Source organism: Anabas testudineus, chromosome 24 (assembly GCF_900324465.2).
Source record: "Anabas testudineus chromosome 24, fAnaTes1.2, whole genome shotgun sequence".
NCBI lineage: Eukaryota > Metazoa > Chordata > Actinopteri > Anabantiformes > Anabantidae > Anabas > Anabas testudineus.
In genome coordinates this window covers 16,562,721-16,575,585 of record NC_046632.1, presented here as the reverse complement: position 1 = coordinate 16,575,585, position 12,865 = coordinate 16,562,721, and the positions used below count along the sequence as shown (strand labels likewise).

General features: G+C 38.6%; 1 protein-coding gene across 4 annotated transcripts; it reads right to left on the bottom strand.

The window, feature by feature from the left end:
• Window positions 1-248: 248 nt before the first annotated feature.
• Window positions 249-12,529, bottom strand: dnajc5ga (DnaJ (Hsp40) homolog, subfamily C, member 5 gamma a). 4 transcript variants are annotated; one of them, XM_026341509.2, is made up of 7 exons: window positions 12,347-12,529; window positions 7,021-7,148; window positions 6,697-6,910; window positions 6,432-6,588; window positions 5,401-5,579; window positions 4,735-4,771; window positions 249-4,636 (listed from the first exon to the last, which is right to left on the bottom strand). In XM_026341509.2, the coding sequence occupies exons 2-5, from the start codon at window positions 7,137-7,139 to the stop codon at window positions 5,404-5,406; spliced, it is 666 nt and encodes a 221-aa protein (XP_026197294.1). In that variant the 5' UTR covers window positions 7,140-7,148; window positions 12,347-12,529; the 3' UTR covers window positions 249-4,636; window positions 4,735-4,771; window positions 5,401-5,403. The 4 variants fall into 4 exon arrangements, with proteins under 4 accessions (XP_026197294.1, XP_026197293.1, XP_026197296.1 ...); XM_026341508.2 differs by having other exon boundaries at window positions 249-4,614; XM_026341511.2 differs by lacking the exon at window positions 5,401-5,579.
• Between the last annotated feature and the right edge of the window lie 336 nt (window positions 12,530-12,865).

The following is a 12,865-nucleotide window of genomic DNA, read 5'->3' as shown; positions in this document are numbered from 1 at the left end:
ACAAACAACAAAATACAATCTGATCCTATTTAAAAGTAAAAGCAAACACATACACACACAATGCCGTAATACTAGAACACCAAATGCAGACATTGTAGGCGAACACACAGTATATTACAAGGTTTACCCTCTAAATCTAGAACATGTAAGAGCATGGAAAACAAAAGCAGCTGTAACCTTCTCTGTAAAGATCGTCGTAAATTTGCAACGTCAGCTACAAATACAAGACAAAAATAACAGACAGGAAGTTATAAAATCCCCCATTTTTATTTGGTTGAACTTCATAATAACTCATTTACAGATCGTCCACAGGGAACTACGACAATGAGTGAAAAAAGTTGAATTAAATAAAATCACCTACAATGATCACACGTCTTTGTCATGTTGTTCTATTCTTTTTTTTTTTCCAATGTAATATTTTTCCTGTCAGTCACTCTTGATAGTGTTTCACTATTGAAAGTCACACTAAAAGAATGTTAGCTGCATGCTAGCTGTTTTAGCACAAAGTTTGCATCATATAACATAGTGTATGCTAAAAGACTAGCATGTAGCATTTCAGTCTGATTTCAAGTAGATGCAACTCTCGAGTCTGAGCTCATGGTTCAAAACTAACCATCTCATTACTGTTACTTTTAGCAATAGCTAATTTAATTTACAGTATTTCTATGTGATAAATATAATTTAAAAAATGCATGTACATTGTTAAAACAGACAGAAATTCATAAAACATGTCCATCAACAATAAGGAATTTTGTCAGTTATCTTGTTGTTTAATGAGTTATTTACAAGAATTTAAAAAAATAATAAATATGTCTTCTGTCAGTGCTCGATGGCCTTGTTGCTTTTCTAATGAAGCAAGATGAAAAAAATGAAATCTGAATTGTCATAGGATTCCCTTGTAATTACAAAATACATTTTGGCAATTGAGTGATTTCAGATGAAATCGTGACCTTCATGTTTGCACAAGTATGTTCCACTGACAAGCACAAGCTGATATGTAATCCACCAAAAACAGCCAAAATAAAGAGAGAGAGATTTTTCTCAGCTGGTTAATAAGCAGTTTCTAATTCAGAAAATCCGAATGAGTTTGGTCTCTGGTCCTACAAGTGTTTTTGTTTTGTTAGTTTATTGCAGTTTAACAGGTATTAAAGCATTTTAGCAGCTGGGGGAAGAGTCTGACTGTAGTCATGCGTGTGTTCTGTTTAATTCTACATTTAATAAACAGACATCACTGACTTCAGTTACTACGGGTGACAGGTAAAGGAATACCCTTTAAATTTCACCAAAAGTGTTTTTTCAAAATCACTACAAATAACAGTACTCTGCACTGGACAACAACTCTTAATAGTACATCAACTTTCTGAATTGCACGACTTAAGTAAACAAGATTAAATGAAATTAACAGACTTAATAATGCATGGCAGCAAAATGTTACTAGGACATGACCTTATTTCACCAAACATTAAAAAGCCCAGAGGCTTTTACAGTCTACACAAATAAGAGTGGTTTTAATGGAACACTTCAGAGTTTGTTCGATACCTCTCTCTTATCTGATTCAGAGCAGTACCTCTCACAAACAAAATGAATATGTAAATATTAAAAAGTCGCAACGAGCAAAATTGGCTTGAAAGTTTGGATCTGTCGCTGTCATTTTCCCCACTTCCTTTCGAAACATTTGAGAAGACCGTTAAACTGTAGATTTTCTGCTTGATTCGCTGACTACAAGACTTTAATGAGGAATTATTACCATGAAATGTAGAGAGAAATGGATTCAAACCTACGGTATGTTAGATGGCATTAAATCAAATACATTACACTGGCACAAAATTAGACTACAATATTAGTGTTAAATCGACCAAAGCACCTGCGTGGTATTAATTCAACATGGAGATTTGAGATGAGAGTTGCACTTAGCTGTACTGTTATATTATTCTGCACAAATTAGACTTCAGTATCAGTCAGTATCATTCACATGATACCGACTGTTGGCATGGTTGGACGATTTTTTCTTTTTTGTTTAGAGCAACCAGCTGAATAGATTTAATTAAATCTCAGGGAAAATGAAGATCTGCAACACGGCTGGCCACCTCTCTTAACGACCTTACATACAGACCAGCAACCACTAAATCCAACACCATGCTGCATCAATTTAATCCCAATAACAGAAATAACCCAACAAGAGAAGTGTATTGTTCAAACTTTCTCTGGCTCCAGCATGATGATCTTCAGTTTTTCTTTGTCTTATATGACTGTAAACTAAAGTCTCTGTGTTTTGGACTGCTGGGCTCAGACAAACGGAGACAAATGCACTGAAGGTCCGTGCATTAGTTTGAGACCAGATCTACAAAGGTCTTTAATGATGTCAGGATCATGTCACAATATGACTGGTGGCTGTGATGACTGGAGGAGCTGAAACATCAACATTGATCCAGATTCACTAAAGATTTGCACAAGGTAGACCAAATGAGAGCTGCTCACCAAAATGTGTCCAATGATAACAGCTGAATAAAGCCTCTAGGTAACTTGACATGGCCACTTGTATCTATATCTGATTCAGTCTTCTACACTACATTTATGGCAGCTCTAAAATCCTCCTGCACATAAACAGTTGACATCAAAAAGTTGCATCAAGCATTTGACCTGTTTAGTCACTGTAATTATTGTTCAAGGCACAGCACTGTCACCATTAAGTCAGGAAAATCAAAACAGATGAATGAAAAATGCATGACTTAATAGATTAGTTAATCAAGCAAGAGTGCCTGAAATTTGCAGTAAAGAGGATTGTTTGCTTGCTCAATGCATGTAATATTGTGAATATTGATAAAAAAAAAGACAACCAAGTAACTGAGGCAACAAAGGAGATGCCCTTAAATTGCAGTCTTAGTGAATCTGGACCTGAGGTTACAGATCATCATGTAACTATTATGTTTAGTTTTTCCTCAAAGCTAAAGAGGTACATTAAAAGTTTTACATGATGTAATGAGACAAAAAAAAAGAAAGACAACCAGTACGGTATGAAATGGCAAAAGACCCAGACTCAAATGCACATTATACAACAACTTTGACAAACTGAACTGTGGCTTACAGAGCGAATGGCATTTTCCAGAGACTATCAGCCTCAACCTGCTGGCTACATCAAGCTGCTGGCTTTGGCTCCAAATTAACTGCCTAAAATAAAAAATAAAAATGTAATAACAGCGTTTTTCCAGTAACAACTTCATTTATTGGTTAACTTCTCATGGTATGGCATCTACTGCTGTCCACTGGAGTGAACAGATGCTGGGGGTTGCATTTTTTGAGTGGCACACGATGACATTAGGGCAACTACACGTATGTATTCGTATACAGGATGTGTGTAACCAGAGTTTGCTTTTCTGTAAGGTTAGGCTAAGCAGTTATTTCATGTTTTGTGTTTACCAGTGCTGTACAGTAGGGGGCATGCATCTGGACAAAAACACATGCACACTAGGGAAGGAAGCCACAACTCTACTCCTGATCGCTGCTTTAAATCTTCTGGCTCAAGCATTTAACATCAAATCCATGAACGTCAGTCCTGCAGTCACTTCTGCTGTGTCTCATTTCTTCTAGTCACCCACGTCCCTTCAGATTGTGCAGTCATGTGAAATGTAGTAGTGACCTGATTCAAAAGCAACTGTTAGTCCTCCTGCCTCATTTGACACAAGAGTATTTAAACCACCACACTTTGCATCCATAAGTAGTTTAACAGGATAAACCTTGGAGGAAAACGTTTAATCAAATGTGATTGTTTCTTAGAAGCCTGGAGGAAGAGGAGGGAAAAAATGATGCTGCACGTTCATCAGTCTTGCTTTGTGGTTTCTGTTTTGCTGTGTCTTCCAAGTGGCATTGAGTCCACACGGGAGTTATTTAACCACCAACCCTCATGACTGTCATTGTAGAAGACAACTCCAAAACAATTAAATTAAAAAAATTAAAGAAGGAGACCTGTAAAAAAAGTGCTCCTGTTGGAAATTGAGGGAATAAAGAGAATGTAAGAAAAATAACTCCACGTGTGTAGAAGTGGATAAATAATGAGGTTCATATTATGTTTTTGCCTTAATATCCATCTGTTTTCGCCATCTTCCTGTCCAGTGTCACACTCTGACTGGTTGGAATGGGATGACTAAAACAGATTACTGAGGAGTTCAGGCATGTTGTGAAGCCGGGCCCTGGATAACTGGACAGCTAGCAAGCCCACCTCCAGCCCAGACTGGAGTATGGGGAATCAGGAAGAGGGGGGAGAAGGAGAAGAAGAAGAAGAAAAAGAAGAAGAAGAAGAGGTTGGCAGGATGGTGGATAGTTGCCTTGTACTTACTAGCTGGCCTGAAATTTCCAAAGAGGGTCTTTGCATTATCAGAGCACAGCTAGTAGGTTAGTCTGATTGAATATTCTTCCATAATTTGAGTTCCATGAAGAGGGGCCAAGAACCTTCAAGCGTCCCACCTTACAGGTGTCGTCCAGTGGGGAGATCAGGTAGGTTGTGATGGTCAGGACTGAGCTGCGGACCTGGGCTGGCGGCTTTCAGCGGGTTGATCTCTGGGTTGCTGGCAGCAGTCAAATGTGGCTGGATCACAGTAGGGGCTCGAAAGGCTATAGCTGGAGAAAAGAAGGGGTTCAACTGAGAAAGAGAAATTCAATAATTTATCGATGCCCTGAAAAATACTGACGATATCCAACACACTGCTTCTTATAGCCAGTTGTTTTTTTTATTCTTACCTTCCGCTGGTTGATGCTTGTCCACACTCTCATTCTCCTGTGGGAGGAGAGGAACAAAACTGTGTCATCACCATTTCATATACAACAATACAACAAAGCGTTCAGAGCATGTTCACATAATTTTTCCAAATATCTTTAGGGACAACTGGACAAACCATCAAACAGGAAATCTGCAGCTTTGTTGTTAATGTTAAAATCTTAAAAAAAGAATGTTTTAAATAAACTAATTTTAATTTCACTGAATATCTGCCCGGTATAACACTAGTAAGTTTACTGGGTTCCACATAAACCAATTCCTGTCTGCCAGACATTGTACAATATGTCAGCAACACTACATAAAAGATTACCTAACAAATTCAGCCATGCTCATTTTTGGAGGGAGATTTTCAAACAAACAACACAGTAAGTTAACTGACAACATCGTGCAGACATTATGAAGAGACATGCAGGTACAAGACAACCTGAACAACAGGATGAACGCTACAACGAATAAGCACAACAGTGGTAAATGGACAGAATGGGTGGTGTGTTATGGGTGAGCGAGGAAGCAGAACATGAATGGTGTGCAGCCAGGCAGGCAGCTGACACGGATGAAGACGGCTTCTCGAACAAGACAGAACAAGTGAAAGACGACGTGACACAGAAATGCAACGGCGTGGTTCTTACGAGTCATTTCGACTCTGGTAAGGTCTCTCCAGGGTTTTCTTCCCCTGCTGGATTGGCTGATGTTGGCGACTGGGGCTCAGGTGGAGACATGGGCATAGGCAGCGGGATTGGCTGCTTCTGGCCCTCTGGGGTTTCTGGACCCAGATTGGATGTGGGCTGGATTATGATTACTGTGCTGCCTGTTGGGTTGGAGCATGAAAACAAGAATCCTGCAGTGTGAGAGCGTGTTAAATCCACCGGGTTGGATGTTTATAGCTTCACTTCCAACACAGCTTTCAGATGTTTTATCATTAAAAGACATGAATTCAGTCAAGACTCTTTGGTGTTATTGGCTTAAAAGCAAGACCGTATAATTTTCAAAAGAAAAAACAGCATAATCTTCTAATACTTGAACAGCAGCACTAAGTCTGGTAAAGCCAGCAATTTATGGAAGTTAATAATATCAGAGTTGTGGACTAGAATATGTAGATAAGAGGTTTCTGAGCTACTCGTGTGTTAAATGTACTGATTTTTTCATAAATATTCATTCATTCTTTGGTTTGTGAGTATGGAATCTGTGCAATGAGGCATTGTAAAATGAACAGGAAGCTGATTACTCTCATTTGAGCCACCTAAAATTATAGTGGAGGCACTTAAGACAAGCTATTTTAAACGGGAAAAAGCTACTGGTAGTTTGCTGGTGACATGCTGGAGACCCTCGATGTAGATTCTGCTGTGACTGACTTTTTTCTACTTGAGTTGCTCAATTTTCCACCATTATACAGGATTGTTTTACAGTGTGTTGTTTCATAACATGGAATCATCCAATTTGTTTTGCAGTCTTCGATGTTGACATTTCTGCTCAGATGTACCATAATTGTCCAAGAACAGTGATTAAATATATATTTATTAATATATATTGACTACATCACAATAAGAGGAAAGTGTTTGTAACACTACTATAAAGAGGGTGTTATTTGTTCAAATGTCCTGTCAGTTAGGAAAGAAAACGATTAACGATTAAACCATTAATATGTGAAGCAGGCTCTCACCTCCGTCCTGCTCTGCTTTGATTTGGGCCTCCAGGTCTTCAGGGTCCACATACTGGTAGGAATCGTCATCTTCAGGTGGTTTACACTTCCCGCAGCAGAAACAGCAGCAGCAGCAACAGCAGCAGCAGGTGAACAGTGTACAGCACACCACAAGACCCTGAGCAAAGAAAAGATTGACAAAAATATATTCTTGTAATCTCCACAAAGACCAAAAACTGATTTAATGACAGCTGCTAATAGCATAGAGCTACATACACACACACACCTTAAACCACCATTTGGACATAAGGAAGTAGTATTTGACGCTTTCCTCTCCAAACTGTTCGGACACGTAAAGCCCCATGGAGCCATACTCATCATAAATCTTCCTCTTGGTATCATCGTTTAAAATAGAGTTGGCGTTGTTTATTTCCTTAAACTTCTCTGCTGCCTCTGGGTTGTCTGGGTTCTTGTCCGGGTGGTACTTCAATGCTAGTTTTCTGATGAGAGACAAGTACATAAGGAAATCAAAGTATGCAAAGTGAAGTTTGTAAATGAACAGAAATCAATTATTAAAAAACTGTTTTTCTAGGTGCTTTTCATTGTTCACCTGTATGCTTTCTTGATGTCCTCAGCTGAGGCTCCTTTTTCCAGCCCTAGCACCTTGTACACACTTTCCCCAGCGGTGGACATCTTCCTTTGGGGACGGGAGGAGTTTGGTTCAGCCATGGCTCACCTCTGTTCATACAGGAAAAACAAAACACAATTTACTAAGATGAAGGAAAGTCTTTGCAAATGAAGAGTATGATTATAAAATCCAACTGTAATACTTTGCTCTAACTGTCCCACCCCACTGTTACCAAAGCAGAACCTGAGCTTATGTTGGTTTAGTCATCGACTACAGAGGTAGTAGTAGTAGTAGTAGTAGTAATAGTAGTAGTAGTAGTAGTAGTAGTAGTAGTAGTAGGAACTGGCGAATTAGGCCAAAATGTTTCTCTCACTATGAGCGACCTCTGTAACATTATTACACTGATTATTATTTAGTACATATATTTAACAAGTCATGACCAAAATTTCCAATATTATTGTTGTGTCATTATAATGTTCACACTGTAGCTGCTGTGCAAACACACATTACCCGACTTTTCCTCGGTCAGAGTCACACAAACAATGCTGGCCGGGTCGCTTATTAAAGGAGATTACATTTTGCTGATCTCATACATATCCAGCCAAGTCCATGTTAGATATGGCCACCGTCCTGGTCAGAGTCAGGGATTGTCAGCCCCACACCAAACTAATCTATATTGCTGTGTCTAAAATAAAAGGCTGAAAAAGCAGCACAGACAAAGATGCTGTCAATGTACAGCACAAAATACTCTCTTTCAGCATTTCCACTTGTAATTCTCAGTCCTGAAGAGTTACAGGAAAAAACAGAAAGCATATGTACCCCTATAAGTTAAACCTACATAAAAGAAAGAAAATGTGACCTCATACAACTGAGATATTGCTGAACGCAGGAATAATATATATGGTATTCAATCTGCTGTGGAGTTTTTAACTTTAAAGGTGAAAGACAAGTCAGATTTGCTTCTCTTTAGGGTTAATTGCTTTTTCTAAACAGTTTTTCAATTATTTACATTACCAATCTAAGCTCAAGTCATGAGTGCCGTTTTAGGACATCTTCAGTGACGCGTTTGCTCCTTGATAAAACTCAAAATGACCTCAATGTGACACTATTGTGAACTTGGTAAAGATGTGTTACAGAACCAACTGTTACAATTACAAATGTGTGTAAACACTGAGAAGATTAATTTTTGTTTTATACAGCAAGAGGCTTTTAACTAATAGGATGAACAGCCAATAGAAGCAAAGCAGCTTTTTCTTGCATTGCTGCAGCGCTACGTAGAATTTAATTCAGGGGATTTTCTCATTCAAACAACAACATGAGACAAAAGTGAGTAGTTTTCATCTATCTAGACAGCGGTCGCCACACGTGGTTGCAAATTACCAATAGTTTGTGTGTGAAGAAAGTAAAGAACTGTGCATCTGACTTGCAAAAACACAAAAGATATGCTGTTACTAAACGGCCCATAACTTGCTGAAGTTCATGTTCTAGAAAACACACACTACCGGATGCAACAGATTAAAGAACAAAGATGAAATGTAATAAACAAAAAATGCATAAAAATAAATAGAAATGTAACACAAGAGGCACGAAAAGCAGATAACGTGCAGATAGGAGGAGTCATTTACCAAAACGTGCACTGCAACTATTAATTGTTAACACATTTGACTGTCTTAAGGAAATTGCATAAAATGTGTAGCTCTGCAGGAAATAAACTGAGAAGGGAGAAGATCAAAAGGGCCATTATTTTCTGAATGGTAGGAACTCTTCAGGCCCAGATGGTGTTCCTGCTGAAGCCAAGAAACCTCATGCAAATAATTATCTGTGCAGCACAAAGCATGGGACAAGCAGGCAGAAAGAAGCCGCTGAACAGGACATAAAGACGAGCATTAGAGATTTCCCACCAACATAAACCTTCAAGACCACCGAGCTGCTGCCAAGAGACGCCTGCACCGATCAGCCTGCCACCCTGCAGTTCATACAGAGCGATCGATGCAGCATCACTGAGCCTGCTCTATTAGGTTAATTAGCAAACTGCAGTTGTGGTGGTGCAGACTTTAAAAACTGCCCTGTATGTGTGTGTGTGTGTGTGTGTGTAAATGTTGCTTATTTATCACACAAACAGGAGCGATGGTACCATAATAAAGCACAAGAGACACAAAAGGTGCTTTTTGTTTTCATCTTTTTCTGTCAGCCTTTTAAAAAGTGCAGATAATCTAACTTTAGCCACTATAAATCATGATTTTAGCTGAAAGGCTGTCAGATGTACTACTAATTGATGTATTGTGTCTCTTTGTGAAATAAATTGGTATGTAATGCATCATAATTCCTAAGTAAACAATTTGTGGTTCAAAAATCACATGAGAGCTTGATGACCCAAATGTGGCAAAAATAAGGAGAGTCTCCAAACTCCCAGTGACACATCAAACACAAGAAAACTGCATAAAATGGAACAGCAGTCACAAACAGAGCTTCACCAACACTAACTGGAAGAAATGAGACACAAGAAATTCATTTAACATCACTACAATCTATAATGAGATGAGCTGAGCACAAAAAATAATGTAGTTGGCATAGACACTAAATGACCTTTTTTATTACTGCAGTCTATTTTTAGATGTACCGAAATGATCCTTTATAAAACCTATAATTAGCAAAGAGCATAAAAGCAAACTCTCAAGACATCTAAATCGTGTGCCAGGTGACAAAGTTTTCTAGTTGTTTTTATGGCTTTAGACAGAGGTTCTCATCACAAGCCACAAATGAGAAAAATCATGTGAGCACTGAAAGACAGTAGCTTTTAAGACAGACTAAAATAGTCCTCTTTATTGTTAAAAATAACACTAAAGATTCATGACATGCTAACTGTGTAACTGCAACATCCCAGCCGAAGCTCAGAGTAAAAACATAGGAAATAGGTTTGTATCTATCCCTATAAATGCTTAAATATATGTTGACTATAAATGAGTAGATTAACATGGATAAAATCAGATTTTTAATTAGACTTCATGTAGTCAGGTCAACAAATATTTGTAAAATTACACAGTTTATCATTTTGCCTCAGTACACCAGCAAAGCGAGTCTGAAATTACTACCTTTGAGATGTACTGTAAGGGTCAATTTAAGAGTTTGGGTAAAAATACTGCATGAACTGTGTACAAATTACAACAATTCTTAAGCACATACCCTTATTTTTAAAACAGTCAAGGATTTTTCTTTTTAAAAATTACTTACGATTTATCTTTTATGAAAAATGTTGCCAGGATGCGTGTGGAAACAAAAGCTGCTGGTGTGTCTGGCAGGGGCAAATACATCGGTAAATGTAAATTACTGGGATTATGAAAATGATATTCTTACTTACTCTTAACACAACACACCCCTTAGAGATTCATGAGAGGTCAGTTACTGCCAACTACTTTGTGTCTGTGCGTGTATGTGAATGCACCATAACTCCAACCATAGAGCATTTGTTTACGGTCAAAGGAAATCAGTCGAAGGTAAAACACGGACCAGTCCTTTTCTGCACGCATTCAAAGTGATACCGTGGGAATACGAGTGGCTTAAAGGCGTTCAGGTTTAACCTTCAACATTAGTGTACATATTGGTACACTGATTAACTTAAGGCTGTTTATTCCCACTGATTCACAAGTTGATAATTTCCTCAAAGTGTTCCTTAAATCACCAAAAGCACAAAATCAGAGCAATTCAATGTTCAAAATAACAAGTGGAAAAGTAATTTGTGGTAATTATTTACTACCAACAGTGTTGGGTTATAGTAAACATATACTGTGTTGAACTTATTACAGTGTATGGGCCATACATTGATGGGATGTCAAATCAGGAACTGGGGTTTAAGAAGGAAATCTCCTAAATAGGACCGCTGACTTACAAAGCTGTTGTTTCTAATAGGAAAAAGGAAATCCGAGGCCCTGAGGTAAAAACGTGTTGTTGGGCTCCTGCTGACTTCAACATCTGTGAACATGTGCGTGTTTACCCAGATTTCTATAACAGCAAACAGGATTTCACAGAGGACTGTCTGGTCTTCAGTGGTACGAATATCTAAACATATTTGCATTTAGTAAAATGACGTAGACCCACATAATACAAAGCAAACCCAGGGATTTGGGGGTTTCTGGGCGTCTGGGGTTTGCCTGCTTTGCCTTGAGCGGTACAGGTTGATAACAAGCGCATCCTGGAGATTCAGCTCAGGTACCACAGACACACATGAGTGTAAACACACAGGTTTTCATACTGAAACCTGATTTAGACATGTCATTGATCACTTAGGGTCCAACTACTGATTGTACCAGTGTACATGTGACACTCCAATGCAACCTTTAGTTAAATCGATCTCAATGCATCAAAATCATAACGTAACAAGCAGGTGACCTGATAAAGTTATAATCAAACCACAGGTTGACCTGGGGGGGTCTGCTGTTCTGGATGAAACGTACAATGCTGTTTGTCCTTGTGCAGCTCTAATCCTTTGCTAATCTCCCTGCACACGGACAACTACTTTCTATTTTACCCCCCGTCATTCACAAATTAATGCCACTAGGATTATTTAAACTATTTCCCTCAGTTTCTGCTTCTTTTAACAGAAGTTAATTCATTCCGGCTTTCAGAAACTGGTCTTGTACTGGCCCCGGTGTTATTGTTAGCTAGCTAGCTGCTAGCTACTGTCAGTTGACATGTGATATTTTACCACTAACTTTTTTTTTAATCTACGTTAAGGCAAGGAATTCATATATGTTTAAAACTACAGGTTATAACTGTGGTCGGTTATATTGCGCTACCAGCTAGCAAAAATATCCCCAAAACCGTAGTAGCGTGAAGACACATGCGCCAAACTCGATTTTCAATTTTGGAAATTGTATGTTTCCACCTGCTTCTGTACTTAATAATGCAGAGAAATGTTTGTCCTAAAGTTTTACCAGCTCCTGCACGAACAGGTGATCAATTCGGCGCACATCCACCGTACACCCAACGCAGGCTTTATTTAAAAAGACACAAATCCTCGCGAGCACCGGTTAAGAATGTGTGCTGCCACCGCCCTCCAAATTCACAACGTTACCGCTACACAAAATGTTAGGTTTTCACTCACCTCCACTCAGCCCTACAGTAATGCTCAACGCTAGAATAACATTAGTTTTATGGACGTGAAGTAGAATAAACTATGCTACTTTGGCTGTGAAGCAAGTCAATCTTAAACTATCAGATTTCTGAATGGAGTTCGGCGTACTTGAGCACGACAGCTAACTCAGTTAAGCTAACCTTATGCAAACCCAACAGTCAAGGCAAAATGCCTTACCTTGTGAAAACTGAACACTGTATATCTCGCTGGAAGGTTAGCTGGCTCATAGAGGCATCCGATTTAACGTCTTAACTCCCGGTTAAAGGGTCAGAAACACGGTAATATTAAACCGGTAGCAGAAAGGTGCTAGCCCGCTGTGGCCGCACCGGGATCTCCGGACATTGGTCACTGAGTCCTTCCAGGAAGTGAAGACGGACGAGGTGCTGCTTTCAAGGTTTCATCCAAAATATCAACTCTACAAAATGAATTAAACAATTCATGAATAATTTATGTAATTAATTAGCCATATTGCAAATAATTAGCTAAAGCTGAAAAGAATACACAGGTATAAAAGTGCGAACTGAGACTCGCTGTTTTAACTTCATTATTTACACTTAATCTGCAAACTTCCGTATGTATTTAATAATTAACAAGTAGAAACATGAAACGCGTTATTTTAGTCGAATAAATACAATAAAATAAATACAGTGTAACCTATTCAGTCTAATCCTTAAATATCTCATTAGCCCAGCTTGA